We start from the raw sequence: 22,823 nt of genomic DNA, 5'->3' as shown, positions 1-22,823 counted from the left end.
ATTGGTTTCATGGTACTTTCTAGTTGAATTTGATATTGGGGGAAGCTTTTCAATGTGTGTACCTCATGACCTTACTGCTGGTTCTGGTAGCAGGGATCTCAAGGAGACCAGAGGAATGACCATTCGGTCCCTGAGCGCAGCGGTTCCCACACTGAGGAGGAAGCACGGGTCGAGCCCATCAAGAAATCCCAGCACCGCTCCTCCTCCAGCCAGCACCACAACCATCGCAGTGGTGGCAGAGGCCTTCACAGGCAGGAAACTTTTGACTCAGAAACACAAGACAGCAGAGATTCAGCTTACGTAGAGCCAAAGGAGGACTACTCACATGAGCACGGTGACCACTATGATTCTCACAGGGATCATAATCACAGAGACGAGTCCCATGGGATCAGTGAACACAGACACAGAGAGTCCCGGCACCGCTCAAAGGAGAGGGACCGCGAGCAGGACCACAACGAATGCAACAAACAGCGCAGTCGCCATAAATCAAGGGACCAATATTGTGACAAGGATGGGGAAGTGATATCGAAAAAACGTAACGATGCAGGAGAGTGGAACAGGGATGTTTACATCCGTCAGTAACTTTTGCCTCTGGCAGTCTTGTGTTTCTTTGAAGTCTTGTAACAATGCCCCTTGAAAATATCTTGGGTTCTTCTTTGCAGAACATATGGTATCCTTCTGTATGCTGATTTGTATTGCTGTTGCTTGCATAGCAATAGCATGAAATAGAATATTCATATACTTATTTTTTTGGTTAGTGCTATATGAATTAGTGTAGTACAACTGAAGAGTTCCTGATGTTGTACTATGACATTTTTCAAGCTGTTTTTGGTAGCTGCCACTTGAACAATATCTGTTGCCATCAAGGTGTTGTTAGTGTTTTTTAAAAAAAAGGTACATTCGATGTTTAATAACTTCCCATGTATTCAGCAAGCCAGGATCAGCACATAAAAAAAAATCTGAAACTTTTTGTCTGCTCTGATTTTTAATTTGTATGCACTTGATTTGCATATTGATTTAAGCACCACTCTGTTGCTTGTACCTCTGGTGGTCTCCGTATGAAGACAGAATTCAGTCTTGCCTTACACACAGGGGATCATGGAGTCAAAATCTATTTTCTATGTATTGGTACTGTGTACTGTATATAGTTTATAAATGTTATTTCTGCAGACACCTTCTTACTATATAAGTTTGATCACACTGTTTTAGAGTCCTAATGCCAAGTCAGCAGATTTGCTTTTGAATTACTGGCAACTGGAACTAGCCTCACTTGGGAAATCTGTAACAGTGTTCAATCTAAATACTTTTTCTTCTGTAGCAGAAAGCTTATACTTATTGTAAATATGGATGAGTGCTTGAGATAAAGGGTGTAACTCTTATACCTTACGCTGTCCTTGCAAACCAAATTTTGCATTTTAAAGTTACGGTAAAGATAATGAACTTACCACTATAAATTATTCTTCTCTGTTCAGGTCACAATATTGCAATGGGCACAGCTTAATTTTTGTTCTACTGTCAGCAAGCAGAACACACATGTTGGAGGTGTGTATGTGAGTGGGTGGGTGGTGGATTGATGTTTGTGTGCATGTGCACGTTAGGCAGCAAACTGTGAGAATCTACTGAAGAAAACAAAGGTTACTCAAAAGCCCAAAAAGTCTATTTCTACATTCTGTCTCTTAATTTAAAAATCCAAATTACATTCAGGGAATATGAGGGAATTTACTGACCCAGGTAATTGGGAAAGCATAAATCTGCTGGCTCTTTGTTGAGATTCAGGAGAGTAAAAACAGGCAAATGTTACTGTGAGTTTCACTGGAAATGTAAAGTCTTTGTGTTTTAGAGTATTTGTTTTAGTAAGAAAAGTTTACACAGCTTGTGGAGAGTTATTTTGTTGGAAAATAAATTTTTGTAGCTTCTCCACTTTTTCTACACTTGCCAATTTTCTGCATTCCCACTCTGCAGTCAGCTCACTGCTTTTCCTTCACCAAAGCTGTTGTGCTGCTGATGAGAGCATAGAAAAATGACTGTGACTCTGTTAGGAGCTTTTTAGAGAAAATGCATTGAAATGGAAGGGAATTGAACACAGTTTGTTTTGCACTGAACACCTGTTGCACTGGTAAGTGGGGGGAAATTCTCTATTATTTTTGACTCCAGGTTCCATACCCTTGCCTAGTGTAAAAGCTGTTCTGCATCACATGTAGTCTTTGTAGTACTTGTATTAATGAAATACTTTTTGTATTTCCCTGTAAATAGCACATTATATAAAGAATGTAGTGTGATAATAATTAGTTTAGCTGGAAGTTCTTTTTATTTATTATTTCAATTCTAGGAATATCAGCATTGCCTGATTTTGAATATCATTTTAGTGAAATGGATAAGATATATGACAGGCACATGCTTTCTCCAGTTTCTTAGCCCAGCATCCAAGAAACTCGCTTCAACATTCTCTGCCCTTCCTCTCCTACCCATCTCCCTGGTGCTTTATAAGCATTTTTACAACAAGCTAAGAGTGGGAAATTCTGCTGTCAGTTATCGGCCATTCCTCCCAGTGCTGCTGACTGTTGTGGTTATTTAAGGGTAGGTTTTGGCTCAAAGCATGAACTGTGGGGAACACAAGAAAAAAGATTATTTTTCTAGAAATAAAATTCTCATCATTTTCTAAACATCACTAAATGGCTTTGTAGAGAAAGGAAGAATAGGTAAGTAGATCTGTCGTATTACTAAATGGATATAGAAGAGTACATAAACTGGTTTTTGATACAAGAGAATTTTCAGGGTACCTGTAAAAATGACATTAAAAGACTGTTGTTTGAATCATATCAGATCACATGTAAGTGAGAAGAAAATTATATTGTCTTGCTCTGTATAGCCTGGCTTTAGCTAATTTACCAGCTGCAGTAAATGGTGTTGCTCCCTGCAACTCATGACAACTATGTCATCTAAGAAGTTATTCCACTTCATTACCGTGAATATTTTGTTCTTTTTTTTTGTTGGGTTTTTGGTTGGGTGTGGGTTTTTTTTGCTTTGTTCATTTTTTAAATTTTGCTCCAGAGAGTGTTTATTTTTCAGCTTTCTTAAAGTATTTTTTAAGGAATGTTTGGCAGAATTTCAAAGCACTGAGTAGTATATGAAAACTATGGCATAGGCAGTTTGTGTATAGACAAATAAATGAGAAAATAAACAGCATAGTCCTAGTATTTAAGTATGGCCTATATATTGATTCATGGAGTATAAACATTAAAAAAAAAGACAAATCCAAATCCAACTGGTTCATACAATTGTGTTTTATATAGTGCTGCTATTTATGTATAGACAACATACTACCAAACGTGTATTTCTTAGGCAGACTCACTGAATAGGTTTTATTAGCTGAGATACTTTTTTCAGTTTCTGTTTTAAGAGTGGCAAATCATTTGTAATGTGAGCTTGTACTACATATATTGCACAATACCACCTGCCTGCTGAGCACTACTTTGAAAAGCACTTTAACAGAGTTATGTCAATAAGAAGCTTTAAAAATACTCCAAGTGGAGGACATATCAAAGATTTTTGTGATGAAATGTCTTTGCAGAGTTTTGCCATTAGAAAGTTTAATATTGGTTGCATTAGGATACGAATGAGTTCACACTTCTGTATCTGGTTTCAGGGGTTTTGACTCTGAGAAATGGTAGAGGTCCCAGTGAGCTCCAGAATCTTATGGATGTGTGGTACAAAACAACCTGTAAAATTTCCATTCAGATGAACTAAAAAGATAATAAAACCAGTGAAACAGAAGGAAAGAGAGGAAGATAAAGTAATTGAGTGATATGTAAGTCTGGGCAGCTCAACTCTGTATTTTTCTAAAGAATTTCAGTATGGGAAAGAATGGGATGCATTTCAAGACCTGCATGTATATGTTAGATGTTAACCTTATTTTTATGTGTTTTTTCAAATGACTATATGTCAGTGCTGAGTAGCCTTAGTCTATCCTTTACCAGTTGTCTAGTGTCACACAGATGTCATGGAAGAAAGAATTCTCTTCCAGAGGACTGGAAGGAGATGACAGTAAAAGTCTCCAGACCTGCTAAGGGGCAGGACAGTGGGGAGGAATAAGCAAACAGTGCACAAAGGCAGCATCAGTACAAGTTATATGCTGAAAACACTATTTTTACTAAATTGAGCTATAAATTACTGCCTAGAATTTAAAGAATTCTTCTAGAATGCTTATGAATTCATATTCTGTATCTGGCATCAAGAGTTCAGAATTTGAAGAGAGATCCATAGTTTTTGCTTCTCAAGGAATTAAATTAAATACATAGTATCTTGTAAGGCTCTGGACCTATTTAACAAAGATCAATTTTAAAGCCACAGAGTTTCAGAGGAGCACCTCTTTTCACAGAAATCTGTATACTCTTAACCTATAGCCCTTATTATTAATGGAGGATAAGGAAATGAAATTCCACTCACTGAGCAGTGAATAAAGGGAGAAGCCCATTTTTACTTCTCCCTGCATACCTGGTTACTCATCCTGTACACACAGCTCCTGCGCAGATCTAATACACTGCCCCTTAATACTTTGTCTTTTATGAATCTGTTAGCAATTACCATTTTTAAGCCCTGTTGGTTTGTAAAGTCATGCTCACATTCTGGGACACCTGCAAAGGTTTTAATGGGGTCCATTATCATTCCCTCAGCTGGAATGAAGTGAGTGGTCTGACTGCTTCTAATCAGTGGATGTTCAAAGGAAAAGAGCTGGTGTAAATCACCTCCTGTGTTTGTTAGTTACTAAAGCCTCTTCAAAAGGTATTTTGATTTGTGGTTACATTTGACCTCTGATTGCTTTAGAACATCAGGCTGAAAGCTGTTTTCCAAATGTTTTGACTTTCATTCTATTCCATCCATAAATATCAAGCACATTGCAAAAAACTTTATTACAAAGTCTAAACAGAGAAATTATTTTTCAGAGTGTAATATAACATTTCTGGTGTACATTTACTTATATTTATTACTTTATTGCAGATCTTTAACCAAAATCTTAGTTCTTCTATCATCTGTAAGATATGTGGATGCCATTTTTACTGTGAATGTTTTTAATCAAATGTTATTCAACCACTTTTATTGCTTGGCAATTTGTCTGTAATTTATTTCCCCACTTTTATATAACAAACTATTACATATGAGCTTACAGTAGTTTTATAGACAAGAAAGTTTCTTTTTATAACTTACCACCCTAGAAATGTATTCCTACGCAGCCCCAGAAAAGGTTTATATCAGCTATAATAGAAATTAAGCAGGTTCTTTTAACTCATCCATATTCTCATTTCTTCCTTTATTCTTGCCACTTTTATCTATCATGCATACCTACTCTGCAATGAATTCTAGCAGTACAAAATTGGATTTTCTCATAGATTTCTTATTCATGAACAATCAAACATAAAAACAAGGTTCTTTATATTTTAAACTACCCACTCTAAAGTCATTTCTTGATCACCCTCACTCGCCCATTCCTTAAAAAGCATATGAGATCCAAAAAACTGGTGCATTCCATGACACTGAAACAAGAAAAAGCTGTATTATAATTTCATAATATATGAGGCTGCCTATTTTAGTATCTTTCTACTGACCAAGATAGATATTTAGATGTGGCACTATTACTAATCATTATTTCTGCAAATAGAGAAAACTACTTTTCAGACTTTCTTAAAGACAGGATCTGATTGCATGCCTAATCTATCTATTTGGTAGGTTTAATCTTTCATTATAATGAAAATAACTTTTTTAATTTAATACATAAATATATATAAATATATATAAAAATATATTCTATTGTGCTTCAGCATCAACTGGTGAAGCACAATGATTCAGTGTGTACAGATTATCAGGAAAGTAATCATATGATACGTTTAAAACATATATACACCATCCATCAGAACTGTCAATGAGAAAGTATTCCTACCACTTCTGAAATCACAGTAAGATTGGAATAGAAAAAAAAAGGGCATCCATCCAACTTTAGTCATTTAACTTAGCCACACCTGTAGTGAGAGAAAGGATGCTGGCTCCTTCAAGGGCTGGTGCATCTTAATTGAGTTTCTGTTCTGACCTGCCTGACAAAGTCACTCCCCCATTCCCAACAGGGACAGGGCCCTTGGGAAACAGCTCAGGCCAATCCCTTCACTATGCTGAGTGTCATCTAAGGCTCCCAGTTGACTTTTGCAGAAACAACCCCAATAGCTAAAGTTCATATATCAGTAATTTCTTCAGGTGAAGTCTGCTCTGCAATTACACTGGAATTAACTAAAAGTTAGTTACATTTTCTTCCCACCCCCAAGAAACTTCTCCTATAATATCAAGTGAGGTCACTTCCTTAAAATGCCTATCATCCAAACCTAAAGGAAGTGGGAGATGTCTGAACAAATATTCCACTAAAAATTCAGCAATCTTAATTCTTTCAAATTCAGCATTGCACAAATCCTGCTACTGAAACTGGAGGTAAAGTTCCTTACTTTATATGAATACACAGACTTCAGTATATAGTTTATGTGTGCTGATTAATGTTTACAAAATTTCTATAATCTGCAAAAAAGAAAATGCTTTTTTACTAACACTGAGTTAAAGATTTCAACACATTCCTACAATGAAAGATTCATCCCTTTTGTTCCCAGGTAATAATTTTCACCATATGTAGACTAGAAAGATTATAGTATGAACTTACATGACTCTAAATAGGATATCTTACCTACTACTGATGAAACAAAATTACTTTAAATTTTCTTTAGACATGGTGTGTTTAATGGCAAGGAATGACCAACAGAAGTAGAGAAGTAGTAGACAAGAATTCCATTTTCCTATCCTGCTTGGATAGACCTTACAGAGGATGCACTTGTCAACCTTGGCAGGTCAGAAGAAACGTTTTTATTCAAGAGCAGTAGAAAACATACAGTATCAAAACATTTATGGAAAATATAAGTAAACAGCCAGACTACCGAAAAAGAGAATTGTATAGATGGTTTTGATTGCGAGCAAATACAAAATGCACTTCTTACAGTAGAAAGACAAATGATAAAAGAACTATTGCTCTTTTTAATCCAACCAAATAATTATGTGTGAAAAGACAGACTTTTTCAGATAATGCTTTTTAAAACTGGAAATTGACTGAGATGAAAACACCAAACACACACAGATGTCAATTTCTGTTTTTCCTTGTCCTTAGCTTTCCTTCTTTAGTGCTATTGTCAGTTCCAGCAGGACTGAGAATACTGTTCAAACTGGAACTGAAGCAGAATTTTCAAATACATCTAACATCTTTTAAGAAATTCAGATTATTTAAACTTTGAGCAATGTAGTAAGGCAGTTTTCACTAGCATGCTTCCCCAGTTTCAATTTTTATGATTTTAGCTGGTGATGCTTTCTAATCAATAGAGTTAATATCCTTAGTTGTTTGAAAGGTGATTTGCAACATTTCAGATGGTATTACGCATTGTTTTCTGTCTTTTGATATATTAATCATAACTGTAGCCCCTTCTGTTACAAATGTTTGATTTTAAAACTGTCACTTGTCAGCCAGTCCAATAGGCTATTTCAGAACCAATACAGTTTATGCATGGGAAGTTTGATGTTGAAACAATATTTATTTACATTCCCAGAGTGAGATGGTTTAATATATTCATGCTGCTATAAAAGACATGCTACAAAGCCTAATCGTATTTTGTGTATATACTATGTGTACAGAGACTCTTGCTTGTATTAAAATAAAAGAGAAATGAGGTTCTAAGTATCAATTTATAAAACAGTTCTTTGTAAAATGTTGCAGTGTTTTGAGAAGCACTGTTTAAGGAAACTAACTACTGGTAAACCTCACAGAAATTACCCTTTCCAAAAATCATTGTAATAGTTCCCATCTATTTTTTTATGTTTGCATTTTGTAAAGTAGCTTACATCCCCTTCCTACGCTTGCCGCACCAGATAAGGGGAAACCAGAGCAGACAGCAGTATGAGTGAACACAATTGTCATTCAGGCACTGACCTGCTGTAAATACAAAAGCAGAGGGAGACTTCCAAATGATACTGCCCTTCCCCCAACCATAACTTTTCTGCTGCAACCTGTGGCTCTTTCCCATCAGAACAGCTGGCAGATTTTAGTGCTGCCATAGCAACCCTGCCGTCAGCCCGTTGGCTTGGTAACATTGCAGCAGGAAGAAAGGCACTTCATGTCTGAACTGTTCTTAGACTCACTGAGGTATTTTTTCAGGTTGCATTCCCAAATCCTTATTAACTGTTCGATTTAATAAATTTTGCAATGAAAAATCCTATACAGTCTTTATTTGCCAAAGAAATCAGGTCATCTTCTCTAAGACATTGCAAAGAATTAATATCCATTCCTCGCAATGTCACATCAGATGGATCAAATCTCTGGAGCAGCTTCAGCTGATCAAGTGATAGCCCAGCTCCCTTCATGCCTTCTCCTCCAATGTGAGGTTCCTGTTCAAGTAACAAAGAAAAGCAAATTACTGCATCTCTAAAGTTCTTAAATGCCCTAAATGTATTCTGCTGAGGATATGCAGAGCTACCAAACCATTAACTTGGACAAGCTATACTTGTATCCTTCACACCAGAAGATCCAGGAGTAATGTGGCTTCTTTCTTGCCTTCATCTGGCCAATATTATTCAAACATACATATAAGATTTATACATGATATATACAAGTATTTTGAGGAGGTGGTGATGCCTGTCATCCACTTTACCTCTGTAGTTTAGAGCACTTTTTGAGGATGGGTGCACAGGACTAAAACAATTCCTCACTCCAAGGGCTGAAACATCCCAAGAAAGCTGTTACCACCAGACAGCCAGTCTAAAGGGTTTAGGTTGCCACTTCTAAATGATTCAGCACTTCTGTGTACTGACTTAACAGCTATGAGTTAAGTCAAAAACAGTGAGTCCTCAGCCCACTACCAGTATCATCAGTAACAGCAGTAGAACTTCAGAGACCGCTAGGTTGGAAAAGACCTTGGAAATCATCAAGTCCAACCTATGATCTAACACCATCTTGTCAACTGTACCATGGCACCAACTGCAATCCAGTCTTCCCTTAAACACCCACAGGGACTGTGACTCCACCACCTCCCTGGGCAGCCCATTCCAACACTCAATCACCCTTTCTGTGAAGAATTTTTTCCTGATATCCAACCTAAAATACTGGGATTCTTCACAGTAAAACTTCAACCAGAGCGACTAAAAGCCCCAGTCCAGAATATTTTACTGCCTGAAGAGGCATCATTTTCGAAGATGACGCAGCAGAAAAATATAACTTTTGAGTTTTCTTGTCATGTAATAAGACTAACAGGTAAATGGGACTACTGTTACATGTGCATGTCTATGAGGCAGAGAAAAAAAGACAGAATCAATTTCAAGAGATAACATTTGGCTTCAAAATCCTGGAGAGGAGAAGGACTTAAAATCCCAGCCTTCTTCTTAATATTTCTTGTGAATAGCCTTGACTGCTTCTTATTTAATACCCTAATTCCTGGAAAAAATTAATTCTTAGCTGGATTGTTCTTTCAATGTATTCAGCAAGGAGATGGAACAAAGTGTGCAAAAGCTGGCACTGCAATATCAAAAATAGATCTCCTTTGTCAATCTAGTCTAATGTAGTCCATAAAGCAGCCTACAGCAGAGTGTTTTTTCAGCCATCACACTTTGCTAACACATGAGCTCACCCAGTCAGCACATGATGCGAGTTAGCTGCTTCACCACGTACTGCATGCTGGAGAGCTGGGCAGCCAAGGGGCTGCACACTGATTCCCCCTTTCCCTCAGCAGGATTTCAGTGCTTTCCATTGAAAGGTAAAGGACAAACAGAGGTGTCTATTGCAAATTGAGAGAAAAGTAACATACAAGGGAGACAAGGGAGTCACTTGATGTAATAGAAGGAAAGAAAGGTAAAAGTTTAGGGAAAATAATATTCCACAGGTTCAAGTAACATGATTAAAGGCAGACCAGTGTCTTCCTCTACCTTTTAATTTCTCCTTCCAGTTAAGTTACTGCATTTAAGCTGATCTACAGTATCTCCTGTGTAAACTCCTAAGAGGAAGTCTGCACAAAGGAGCAGCTGCCATGTGGTAACTTCCACCTACAAGAACAACGCTTATGGCTCCATCTCCTGTTTTTTCCTTGCCCACATTACCCAATGTGCTTCCAGGATCTACTGCCAAATTGAGAAACTGGGAAACAGTGGACTGGATAAAAAAGGAGGCATCTAATGAGGCTAAAGAATATGGGAAATAAATACATAATGGAACATGAGGTAAGTAGATTGTAGACTCCTGTTTCATGTTCATTGGAAAATATCACCTTAGTTTACACTGGTAGGGAATTGGTTATAAGGTATTATAAATTATATGTGGGTAAACAATTCAATGTCATGTGTGTGTGAAAAACAGTGCTTTATTCAAGACTGATATTACTGGTGAGAGAAAGTTTATATAGCAAGAATTGATCTTCCATTTGAATTAATAAGGCTTGTGTTTTGCTCTGTCATTCTACCCAGGAGGATTTTTTATGCTGTTAGGTTAAATGTATAATCTCAGTTGAAATGTCTGGAACTGAAAAATTCTTAGTGAATGGATGGTGAGAATACAGACAGAAGAACACACCATAAAAAGCTTTGATGAAGAGCTTCAGTTCTGTTAAATCTTTACCAGCCACTGTATTAATTTCACATTGTACACCTATTGTATTTTTTTTTAAATTTCAGTTAAAGATTCATCTAAGCTTCTTAAGACTGGTACAAGTCGTCACAGAATGTGTAAGCAAAACAGGTATCAGAGTTAGACTTCTCCTCAAAGCCATGATGATAAACAACTACCACACCCAACTCCTCATCAAAGAGGAAGTGGGACACACGTGGTCCGATGATAAACCCCCCTGAAGTACTACAAGGTATCAGATATTTCTGAATTGTATGAACTGTAGCTAGTATACATAAAAACATTCCAGTATCTCCCTATATATGTCACCTCCTCCCAGACATCTTAATGGTAGGCACTGACTCCAAAAAAGACAAGGTGCATTCTTAGGACACTAAGCCTGAAATAATTTCTTTCCCTCATTCCTTTTAAATAAATCAAAAATAGGCCCCATTCATATAACATCCTCCTTCTTTGAAACAAAAATTTAGTTTCATTTATGTCCCATACATTATATGCAAATCTTCATGACTTCAGTGGCATTAATAAAAAAAACTTCACCTCTCCTGTGAATGTGCAAAAGAAAAAAATAAAATATTAAAGAAATTAAAGAAATTGCAAGAGAAATTTTAACCTTTCCAACCTATCTTTTGTCCCTGTTGTGTTTTAAAACAATACAGAGTGTGAAAATACTTAATGATGCCTAAATAAAGCTCAATTAAGCAAAAACCAGACTTTAAAAAAGCCTCAGAAATCCTTCTGTTATTTCTATCCACAGCAGTTAAAGCTGTCCAGGGTGAAAAAAAGATTTTTTGTTAGTAAATATACCACGTAACTTTATTGTTCCAAAATGAGATCACTAGATTGTGCAAAGTATCCTGAAAATAGTATTACCTGTGGATGAAGCTGGAGGCATGGAAAAGTTTTCAGGGCCCAAGCAACTTGCTCCTCATTTTCAGAAAGTGTAATTGTACATGTACTATATACTAAAACACCTCCTGGCTTCAGCAACTCCACTGCCTGCAGGCAGAAATAAACAGTATTTCAGCTTATTTTTAAATTTCAAACTTTCATATTAAGCAACATTAACTAATAACCCACGTACCTAGAATATTAAAACTGAACACTTAATTAAACTTAAACTGTTAAGATAATAATTTCTCTCAGGGAATACAGCAAAGGATAACATGGATTAGAAAGGTTCTTCTTTCCAAATAGGCATTATAGCTCATGCAGTTTATTAATGTCATTGGGGTGATTCACCCTGTAAGATTTGTTATTTGTGCAGCTCTGCATAACCCAGACAGATTAGATCTGTTTTCACCACCTGCTGCCAACCATGGATACACAATACTTATGTCACTTACATTAGATGTCAACTGTTTCCATGTATTTGGCATGGAAGCTATATCCATGCTGCTTTTCAAGCTGTCATTCACTTTGAATATGTATCATTCAGATTTTGACAAGTTTCATCTTATCCTTCAGCATCAGCCCAAGCACACTCCTTAGCATGTTCCTAAGTCACCTGCTCTGTGACTTAGACTTTTGTAATTATTATAATGTAAAACGGATGAAACTGAGGGAATTAAAAAAACACACAGCTTTTGATTTATTATGGATTACACAGATCTTTACCATGCTCCAGTGAATTGGCTTCACCTAGCAACAGATCTGGTGGAGCTGAGAGGTTAACAGGACCCTAATACTTCCTGGCTGCTGAAAAAGTAGGGAAAATGAGGGACTGCTTTTTGGGTAAGTTTTATGCTGCAAAAGCATTTGTGCTCAATTCAGCTTATCTACTCAATGTTTAACACATACCACAGTGAAAAGCTTGCGCTGTAGTGGCTGGTATGAGGTCACTTCCTTTAAAGTTGAGGAATAAACCATGTTTGGTCTCTGTCCCATCCCACTACATGGAGCATCAAGAAGAATTCGATCAAATGACTCTGGTAAGAATGGAGGTCCTTCTGTAAAAAGCAGTTAGTAATGTAAAATGGGGCTGTGTCCTTCCTTGAGACTTCACTGTAGGTAAGGAGAAGCTGTTACTGCTTCCTTAACATAAAACATTTACGTGCTATAGACAGTGTCTGCAAAATTAGTCTCAGCTAGAGACAAGCCTCAGCACTGCTGGTGGTTGTTTTCATCTCCCAGAAAACCGAACAGTTTAAGTTCTGTGAGCTCAAAAATTATCCCACTAGGCAGTATTTTTTTTTTTAACTTAATTTAGTAACTTGAAAATAACATGTAAAAATAATCAAAAAAGTTGAAATATAATTGGTCAGAGATGCTGGATACAGAGTTGTACTTATAGGCTGTAAAGAACCACAGTCAGCTCAAAAGTGTGCAAAACTTTACTGAGACAAACCTGCAGTTAATCACTGAGACTGCCTTATAATGACTGGACTGTCTATAGAACTATTTCTTGTGATGTATGCATAGCTATATAAAATAAAGCACTTCATAATAACATGAACTACTGCAATTTCTCATGGCAGAACAATTCAGTAAAAAGGGATTGTGAAGAGAACAATTTCTGACTATTACCTGGATGACAATATGTATCTTCCATATGCAGAGCCTATCCTTTAATCTGTACCCAAATGGCTCAACAGCCCAGAAGTTTCTATCTCCTCAGTCCATGGAGACTGGCTCAGCATCACCACATACTACTGCTGCCAAACTTGTATTATCACACTACTGCTACCTAGCTTTTTCCTGACTCCAAAATTAGTCTATCTGGTTTATCTACCTCTGATCCATTACTAAAATGTTCAAAATATGTAATGTGTTACTTGCAGGAATGTACAGAAAAGCCCTCATTATCTCACAGTATTACAGCTTGCTCTTGTTAATCTCTGTAATTGCTACTTGCCACCTACAGTATTTGATGTTCATAAAAAGACTCTTAGGAAAGTACCTTTGTTCCTCCAAAGCAGGAATAACTGCAATGCATAGGGACAAAGAAGGCAAATTATGTAATCTGATTCCTACTTAGGCTAACCAGTGACTGAGATAAAACAGACTGAGAAAGAACAGCATACTTTGCACAACAAACTAAAAATAATCAAGGCAGCAGATACCATTTAAATCATTCCATCATGGGAACAGAACCAATATCATAACTGCATCACTTCAAAAAAGCAAATGAAATTACTTAAAATAATACACTGTGCTTGTATATAACTTTCCCTTGAACAGCTGAACAAACATCAATGAACTAGACCTTGCAGCACTCCTGGGAGTTAGGTATTAATAAACCCATTTTACTGATGAGGATTATGAGGCAGAAAAGTGAGCAAGTCTGCAAAAATAATTTTTTTCTCAGACTAGCTCATAAACTTCCCAGTATGGGGTTAAATGTGATCATGAAAGAAGCTTTAAGGCTTCTTCAGTCTTTGATATTATCTGGGAAAGGAATGCATTTCCTTTGAGAATATTAGGTTGTGACAAGGACAGATAATTTGACTTTCTATTTGCTTCACAGAGAAGCTGATAATCACAAAAGAGTAGAAAATAAAAGTGCACTACCAGTGCTGAAGCAACTTTGGTATCTGCCTAGATTTCAAAGACTTGTAAACTTGTGACAGCTTTAATACTGTTTTTGCAAAACATTACTATTTTCTTCCAAAATCTACTGCTACTCAAATTGTTTCTTTTACCTTGTTTATCCTCTCTCTTCTCTACTGAAAGGGCCTTTGTTCCATCATAGCAAAAGGCCTTAATGCAATTCAACTGTAGCAATCCAGCATTCTGCTTGATTTTCTTGATCTTGTTAGCTATCTTGTCCATGGCTATAACTTCACCCTGAAAAAAATCCCAAAGTTTTCATCAAAAGCATAGGGATTAAATGGATGTTTCTGATTTCCTTTCCCTAATCCTGGGAAGTGTAATAAAAAAAGCATAGTCTTCCCTACAGAACTATTGCATTCTTAAATCCACACTCCTGCAGTCCTTGTCCCCACATGTTTTCCATAATAGCCACATTAGTCTGAGGCCATGCACATTCTGACTGCTTGGCATTGTCACTCTAAGGGATGCTGTAATATCTGACTTCTGGCAAGTGGTTTTGTTGTTTCTTTCTTTTTGTTTGTTTTGAACTGCTGAACTGGGCACTAAGATAAAAATTTAATCATTTGAATGAGGGTAGAAGCCTCAAATACATGGTAAAATAGGTCAACAGGTTTTAAATTTGTATGGAAAGAGAAGGAAATATGATCACACTACAGCTCAGAGCTGAGGAAACTGGGCCCACAGCCATGTCTCTGACTTGGTCAAACTCATAACACATTGGAATACTTGCAGTAATTGTCACTCAAGTTACTTTGGGAAATAGTGTAAATACTAGAATAAATTTAGAGGTGAGGGAAGAGGAATCATAATTACACAAGTCCTATTATGTAAAAATAAGATTTCTTTTTTCCTCCCCCAAAATAAATCAAAACAGACACACAGCACTACCTGCTACATGAAATCTGTGAACACAAAGGGAAGTAAAAAGTAGCATCAGTAAAATCCAGAACAGAACAACTCAACAACCAAAAACTTGTACTAGACTTGCTACAGCAAAGAGAAAACAACAATTTTTTTCTATTTGGTGATGGCTCTCTAGAGGCTTATAGAAGGGTAAAACTACTAAGTTTAAGAAGTAAAAAAAAGTCAGTAAAGATAAGCTGTTATCTGTGTGTCATGTTAGGCAATATGCAGATCTAGGACTGAGAGGTAAGAATGGATTTTGGTTGTGTCAGTGGTGTCCAGTGTTCAGCTGCTGTGAGCCAAAGCACCTCCATCCCCTAGCACCATCCAATCTATTGCACATTACTCTAGGACCTGACTGGGCTTCAAAGTTTCATCTGTTGCAAGAACAGTGGATTTGGTGCACATCTCTGCATACTGCAGGGATAAAGAGATAATAGAGTCATAGAATGGTTTGGGTTGGAAGGGATCTTGAAGACCATCTAGTTCAACCCACCTACCATGGGCAGAGACACCTTCCACTAGACCAGGCTGCTCAGAGCCTCATCCAAGCTGGCCTTGAACACTTCCAGGGATGGGCTATTCACAGCTTCTCTGTTCTTTTCTCCAGAGAAAAGAACAAGCTGCAAGACAACTCTTCTCCATTTGGGCCATGCCAGCCACTGCCAGAACAACTACTTATAATACATCTGAAAAAACAGTGGTCTAGACTAGGATGCAGATAATAATAAATTCTCAAGCTTTAAGTATTCCTGATTCTTATTTAAGAGCTTAACATTACAGAGTAATCTTACATCTTGGTTATATAATTTAAAAACATTATAGTAAGGTCAAAATTATATCACAAAAAAGTAAGAGTGATTTAAATATTCTGAAATGTTAATGGTTTAATATGTTGTCTGTGAAAAATTAGAATGGAAAATCTGTCAATGGAATTTAAAATCCCCATTCTTAAAAAATAAATGTTTTTTTCCATACCTTTATCTTCCATATCTTAAATTAAAATTATATACTCAGAAAATTAAAATCAAGTGAGACAAATATTTAAAATCTGTATTCTTCATCTTTACCACATCAGCTGCAGGCAAGCACAATCAAAGCAGTTCTGCAAAGTTACACAAAATTTAGATACACAGATGGAAAAAAATATAGATGTAAATGAATTCATGACATAAATATATGATTTGCAGACTTTCTTTATTTATCACACTGAAATTCTCTACTGGAAGCTTTAAATATATATAATGTCTAATGACTGTCTAATGCATTATTAATGCCTTCCCATTGTTCCATACTGATGGAAAAAACATTTCCACAGACAAACCATCACAGAGCTGAATACAAGCCTTTTCTCAATACATTCATACCATTACATGCTGTGCCTTCACATTTATGCACAGGCACCTGTCAAAGTACTGCATAATGTAACTGCAAGACTTCTAAACAATCTGATGTATTCTAATAACCTTATTTCAACAAAAAAAATAAAGTCTTACAAAATTTCAGAGGAAATCTTACATGCTTTTCCCATCTGCTCGAGAAGAGTAACCTGCATTTCTGTATTTCACTGTGCACATAACATTTCCACATATGCAAAGCTGTTATCCTGTATTTACATTCTTATTACATTCTCCTCTCCTTTGTCTCTGTCTACATATTTTTTGTTTCTTCTAATTTTTGTTGCTTTCTCATTAGATAGTTTTGGATTTTGTGACATTCTACCATAGAAGGACAAATTCAGAATAGAAATTCAGCCTAAAATCATACCTCTATGCAGAATTGATAATTTTTATTGAGAAAAATCCTAATAGGATTAGAAATTTTTAGTAAGTTTTTGTAGAGAGTTGTGTGTTTCTTTGCCACACAGCCGTAACCCCTGATTTTTATGCATCTCAGTTTCATGAATCCAGCATATTCTTGCATAACTCTGCTTTGCATGTAAAAAATTCTATGATTAAAAATAATTCAATAACATTTTAAAAAGCAAAATTAGATCTATTTCAGCTATCAATCTGTGGCAAATAAGATTTTAAAGCTGACGGTGAATACTTGATAAAGATTGTCTGTTGCCCATTTCAGTAACTGATGTGTAGCAAAATACATTGGTAAGTAAAATGTCAAAATATCAATTGTTTGCTGCTGTAAATTATCTGTGCATTCTAATAGTTAAGTGAAGAGAGCTATACAAATGAACAGCAGTCAGACTTTCTTCCTTAGAAAATGCCAAATTACTTCTCTTACCTGATCATGCATTAGTGCTGCAAGATGGGTTGTTTTTCCTCCAGGTGCAGCACACATATCCAAAATTTTCTCTCCTGGCTGAGGGTTTAAAATATGGCTCACAACCACAGAAGGTAAATTCTATAATAAAAACAAATATGGGAGAATTCAAACTTTATACCCTGCATCAACTCCTTTATTAAGGAATGGCAAATGCATTTAAAAATGTAATTCATTCAGCAGGGAAGATACCTGTGATATTGCTCTCAGTTCTTTGACAGAAAATGAACTGTTTGTATTATATATAACGGACAGTTTACGTAAGAAGTCTCCAGTGGCTCATTTTTTATTTAAAGCTATGTCTGAGTATCTGACAGAAGTTTAAGAGCTCATGACTGAGGAGACTACAGTCCTAAAAGTCCAGCTAAAATAAGCTGATAATGGCACAGAGCAGAGCAGCTCTGTTTATTACGAATACTTTATATTAACCTGTTTACTGGAATATTTACTGTATTAACATACTGGTGCAGCTAAAGAACAGTAAGATCAAAACACAGAAGTCTAAGTTTGCTGAATTAAAATAGCAAGAAGCTGAACTGTGCTATTAATTGTACAGGTGCACTGAAGAGAAATAATGTGCAATAATTGTGCACAGTACTGCACCTTAGACAATATGGAAATACTTTCTTCTCAGTTCAACACAAAGGTATAAAAGCCTTTTAAAGCTGTCTTTAGTACTTAAATAACAGCTTCAAATCAACCTAATATTTGGAGAATTTCCTGATTATCTACAGAATTATGTACCTTGAAAGGGGCTCAAATTGCAGGGTTCATAGGCAGATTCCAAAAACTAATAGCTCTATGCAGAGTATCTGTGCAAGAGGAATTTCTATGTTTTTAAGTGAATATCTCTTATGTTGCTTTGAAATCCCCTATCATAGCTCAGACACAGTATGATTAAACCACCTACATGTAGACACTGACTTAATTTTAAATGCTTTGTGTTCCTCAAATCCAAAGACTGAATTAGGTGCTACAATGAACAAGGAATGTAGAAACTATGAATGTGTGCTAAGAGAATATTAATTATTCTGTAAATAGTATAGACTTCTGATTTTGGAACAAACATACCTGTAAAAACAAATGACTAGGAAGCACATTGTCAAATGAAGGACTAAGGTAGACTGGCTCTATCATTCTTATGCCCAGCCCTCTGAAAAACATGAAAAAATTTCAAATACTCAGTTTTATATATTTTAACAGTAGTCAATTAAAATCATCATGCATACAAATAGCAACTTGAGACAACAATCTTACAAGAATGAAAGAACAACCAAGAAAAATACTTCTGGAAAAATTCTCTAGAATGACACCATCGAGTAAATCATGGCAAAAAATGCATTACATGATAAGTTGGAAGTATCTGTAAAATTGCATAAAGCAAATTTCTAGTTCTGTACACAGGATAAACCAAGATGTAATCCAAGCTTTGATACTGTAAAGAAATGCATTAAACCAGACCTAAATAACTTAACTTCAATCTATAACTGCTTTTGGCTAGCCATGTGTATTCACTAGGGCACTGGCATGTGATTTCCTAGTTAGATTTTCTCCATTTCCTAAATTCCTGAGATTTCAGTCAAATTACTACAGAAATCCTATATGAAAAACCTTGTAGGAACATTGATTTGTCTGCAAAGCTATGGTTTGAAATTAGAAGTCACCTAGAAGTTTTAAATATGGATGAAATTCTGATGCAGATATAATTGTTAAACCAATGTACCAGGAAATGGATAACAATAAAGAGAAAGCCATGAAAAAGTCTACAAACAAAAGATTACTGAAGAGACAGAGTATTACTTTGCTTATGTCCAATGAGAAGGAAGGATATGAGAAAGGAAACTTGCAGACACCAGATTTTAGTGTTACATAATGCTGTTCCATGTCACCAACTCAACAGCTACATCCTACCACTACTTTTACTATATTTAAGCTCTCATAAATCAGAAATTCTCTGGCAAGGTACTTTTTTTTTCACTAGAACTTTTGTAGTTTGTTCTCAGGAAGAAAGTCTTGGTCATTAATTTGACATCCATAGTCTTTTACATGTGTTTTAGGTGACATGAGAGGAATAAACCATATCCTTCATCAACAAAATAGAAGAACAAGTACTCTTGAAATAGGTAACTACTTTGGCAAGTGTTAGTAACTTTTTTTGATCTTATGTTTTGTCCTTTGTCCCACCAAAAAAAAAAAAAATGCCCCTACAAATATTTTTAAAAGATGGAGAAATTGACATGGCTTCACTTCTGTTCCATCCAAAGGGGGAAACAGTACTACACAATTCACCAAAATGCAATTTTGCCAGAGTGGGGACATTTGTCAGTTCTGTTTGATACTACTGAACTGAATAAACATTAATTATTAAAAAAACCCCACTTATTTCCTCCTACCTTGCAAGTAAATTGGTATCTGAATCCCAATATGAAACTAGCAGCTTCCCAAAAAATACTGGAAATCCCAACATGCAAAGCCATTTTGTGACTTCACATAGGGTACAAATTAATTCAAAGTGTTTTCCCATTTTCTTCCTTCCCTTTGCAAATTTTTACATGTAGATTGCAATTACTATGGACTTACTTCAGTTGGCCACTTGAACTGAAGATTTCACTGCGGCTGAGTTCTGAAATTCCATTTCCAAGGAAAACTTTGACTCCATCGAATTCTTTGGCTCCTCTTTTGCATTTCCCTTCAATATCTGAATACACCGAAACCAGATCTCCGGCTTTCACAACTGCACAAAGAAAAATGGAAAGCTTGAAATCATTAAGACATTTAACAAAACAGTAGTGACCAAGTAACTTAGGATTTTCAGCAGACTATTTACTCCAACTCTTCTCTCATACCAAACTTCACACTTTTTAAATGTAATGAAAGAACATCAATTGATATAAAGCTTTAAAGTTTTACACAGTAAATGACAGCTGCTAAAAGACTGGAGGTACTGAGAGACACCAAGCTGCAAGTCAGGCACTGTGTCTTGTTTTCTAAGAGGCTACACAAACCTGCACTTTGTTTCTTTCATCAAGGCAAGGTCACCCATAAGTTTTAAGCACACCTTTTGGATCCAGTCCTCCATGTGTGCTCCAAGCACACAAGTACACGAAACAACACTGCTCACCCTTACTGAACAAAGGCAGGAGTGCTAAATTTATCTAATGACCTCTCAAAAGCCACCTAGAACATAGCTATAGCTGCTTTTTCTCTAGCTACTTATTGCTTTGACACAAGTGATTATATATTCTTGTTCTGGTCTGGCTCTCTTCCCTTTAAGAGAACTGCTGTTCTCAATAATCCTCTTAGAGAGTTTTATATCTCCAATTAAAACCCACCAGATCAGACAAGTATGTAAATATACACCAAACTCAAGAAGTGTTATCCTACAGACTTATCAAGCTTTCTGAATTAGAAAAAAAAATAGAAAAGGGATGGTTTAAGTGATTTTACATAATAGTGAACAAGTGCTATGTGTTGACTGGCTGAAAAATATGCTTAAAAATAAAGGTCTCTTCTGATAGCAATAAAAAAAATTCCAAAACTGCACTTCTGAGGTGACTGACAGGCTGGAGGAACAAGAAGATATAACAAGACTAATGGCAGTTCAGCTTCCCAAGAGTTCTTGGAATTGTACTAGAGAATCCTTTTTCCTATTTTCAGGTTGCCTTCTGATTATGCCCAAATGCCCTGAAATTCTTAAATTGTAGTATTTGTTGGGTAGCCATTGAAAATATATATTTTTTACACTACTTATTTTTACACAGTGTGACACAAAACATTATGTCATTGCTCAGTATTAATGTCTGCTTAAACTTCACTAAACAAAAACCTGCAGCAATTTAACTCGTCCATCAAGCATATCTGTCAATGTTTTTTGCAGTACTCAAACATAAATGATTTTATTTCACTCTCTGCTAACAATCATCCTTTCAAAATACATTAGTCCTGCATAGGGCTCTTAAGTTTTCTGTAGATTATAGCATTCCATAAACATAAAGGTTAGAGTGTGATTAATTAAATTAAGCTCAGAGCCCCCTGATCATTAGTTTACCCTCATTTGGATTGCAAGTTCAGTGATTAAATATGTGTTCTTGCTGGACTATTTTTTTCCCTAGTTAGACCATCTGTGCTTAATACAGCTTTATTATATTTGGCATCAAGTGGGTAGTGTGCCCTTTTATTTTATTTTCTTCTCTGCAATTCCCCTGAAGTGTTCCATAAGTTTTATACTATCTTTATTTTCTTCAAATTGATGTTACATGCATAATTACATGTGGCAATTATGATAAATCACTAGCTGACTCAAAGAAGGATTTGAATATTTATGGGGTTATGTAAATAAGCAGTTCCAACAACTGCTATGCCAGTATACTTATTTCATTATCAAGCCCTAGATTGCAAAACATTCCTGTTCAGTGAATTGGACTTAAGCACATGCTTAAAACTTCTTGAAGGTTTTTTCCTGAAAGGAAATGAAGTGACTTGATAAATGCTTTTCTGACTCATTTTGTTTAATAATAAGAATCAAGATGATCACTAGATCTCATCACAATAGACTAATAAGGTGAATCATCCAAAATTATACTGGTTTTACATAAAGTTAATTTGACATTTAAAGAACAAAAATAGGTTGCTGAACAAAAAGCATGCATATGTAGATTTTTTTTTATCCTGTCTCACAGGCATTGATGCATAATTTCCATGTCTTAAGAATCTGACATAAAAACTGACATAAATTTCTTCTCATCAATGAAAAAGAGATTTTTACTACATGCCTCTTATGTAAATGATCACCAATGGATTAGAAAAAAGAAAATCTGGGGTTTTTTGATTTGTAACTTAAAATCTGACAGAACCATGAAGGTAAGTGGCTTTATGACTGAGGGAAGAAATAAATCATCTGTATCTATTAAATAATCAAGATACACCTAGTCACCATCCAGATATGGTACCCTTTTTTTTTTAAGCAGCCAACTTTTGTAAGTTTATTCAATTTAACATCCACATTAAAAGTTACAGTATTCAGTAGTAAAAAACACTCTTAAGAAAACAAGTTTTACTTTGAAAATTATCTTTAAAAATACTTTGAAATGAAAAACAAGAAACTGAAATCCTTGAGAACTAATACTTCAGCTACGAATTATACGGAAAAAGGAATTTAAAACCAGCCATGCCAGTAAGAAATAATTACATATAAATTACTACAAGTAAAATGAAAAATAATAAAAATATTTTAAAAAAACCAAAAACCAGAAAAACTTTAAAAAGTCTCATTACCATAAACCACAACTGTAAGATTAATTTCAGCTGAGAACAGAAAACAATTTTGTGTCCCTATTCATTTATCTATTATTCAAGGGTAACACTTTTTCTGCCATCTTTACAACTTAGTTGGGTGTATTTAAAG

The 22,823-nt window shown here is 35.7% G+C and overlaps 2 protein-coding genes across 11 annotated transcripts in view; one reads left to right on the top strand and one right to left on the bottom strand.

Moving 5' to 3' along the window:
• CACNB2 (calcium voltage-gated channel auxiliary subunit beta 2) overlaps positions 1 to 8,054 on the top strand; it is a 245,547-nt gene extending 237,493 nt beyond the window's left edge. For 5 of the 9 annotated variants that reach the window (XM_030943438.1, XM_030943436.1, XM_030943445.1 and 2 more), the window contains one exon: positions 91 to 8,054. In XM_030943438.1, coding sequence (XP_030799298.1) covers positions 91 to 582 — 492 coding nt within the window. In that variant the 3' untranslated portion in view covers positions 583 to 8,054. The remainder of the gene's footprint in view (positions 1 to 90) is intronic. The other 4 variants (XM_030943441.1, XM_030943439.1, XM_030943437.1 and 1 more) reach the window with 1 other exon arrangement.
• Positions 7,958 to 22,823, bottom strand: part of NSUN6 (NOP2/Sun RNA methyltransferase 6) — a 20,116-nt gene continuing 5,250 nt past the window's right edge. For both annotated transcript variants that reach the window (XM_030943447.1, XM_030943446.1), the window contains exons 6-12: positions 20,000 to 20,153; positions 18,491 to 18,572; positions 17,381 to 17,500; positions 14,326 to 14,470; positions 12,485 to 12,633; positions 11,558 to 11,683; positions 7,958 to 8,460 (exon numbers count right to left, since the gene is read on the bottom strand). In XM_030943447.1, the coding sequence (XP_030799307.1) occupies positions 8,251 to 8,460; positions 11,558 to 11,683; positions 12,485 to 12,633; positions 14,326 to 14,470; positions 17,381 to 17,500; positions 18,491 to 18,572; positions 20,000 to 20,153 (986 nt within the window). In that variant the 3' untranslated portion in view covers positions 7,958 to 8,250. The remainder of the gene's footprint in view (positions 8,461 to 11,557; positions 11,684 to 12,484; positions 12,634 to 14,325; positions 14,471 to 17,380; positions 17,501 to 18,490; positions 18,573 to 19,999; positions 20,154 to 22,823) is intronic.

This window comes from Camarhynchus parvulus, chromosome 2 (genome assembly GCF_901933205.1).
Source record: "Camarhynchus parvulus chromosome 2, STF_HiC, whole genome shotgun sequence".
Lineage (NCBI taxonomy): Eukaryota > Metazoa > Chordata > Aves > Passeriformes > Thraupidae > Camarhynchus > Camarhynchus parvulus.
This window is presented reverse-complemented; position numbering and strand designations above follow the sequence as displayed.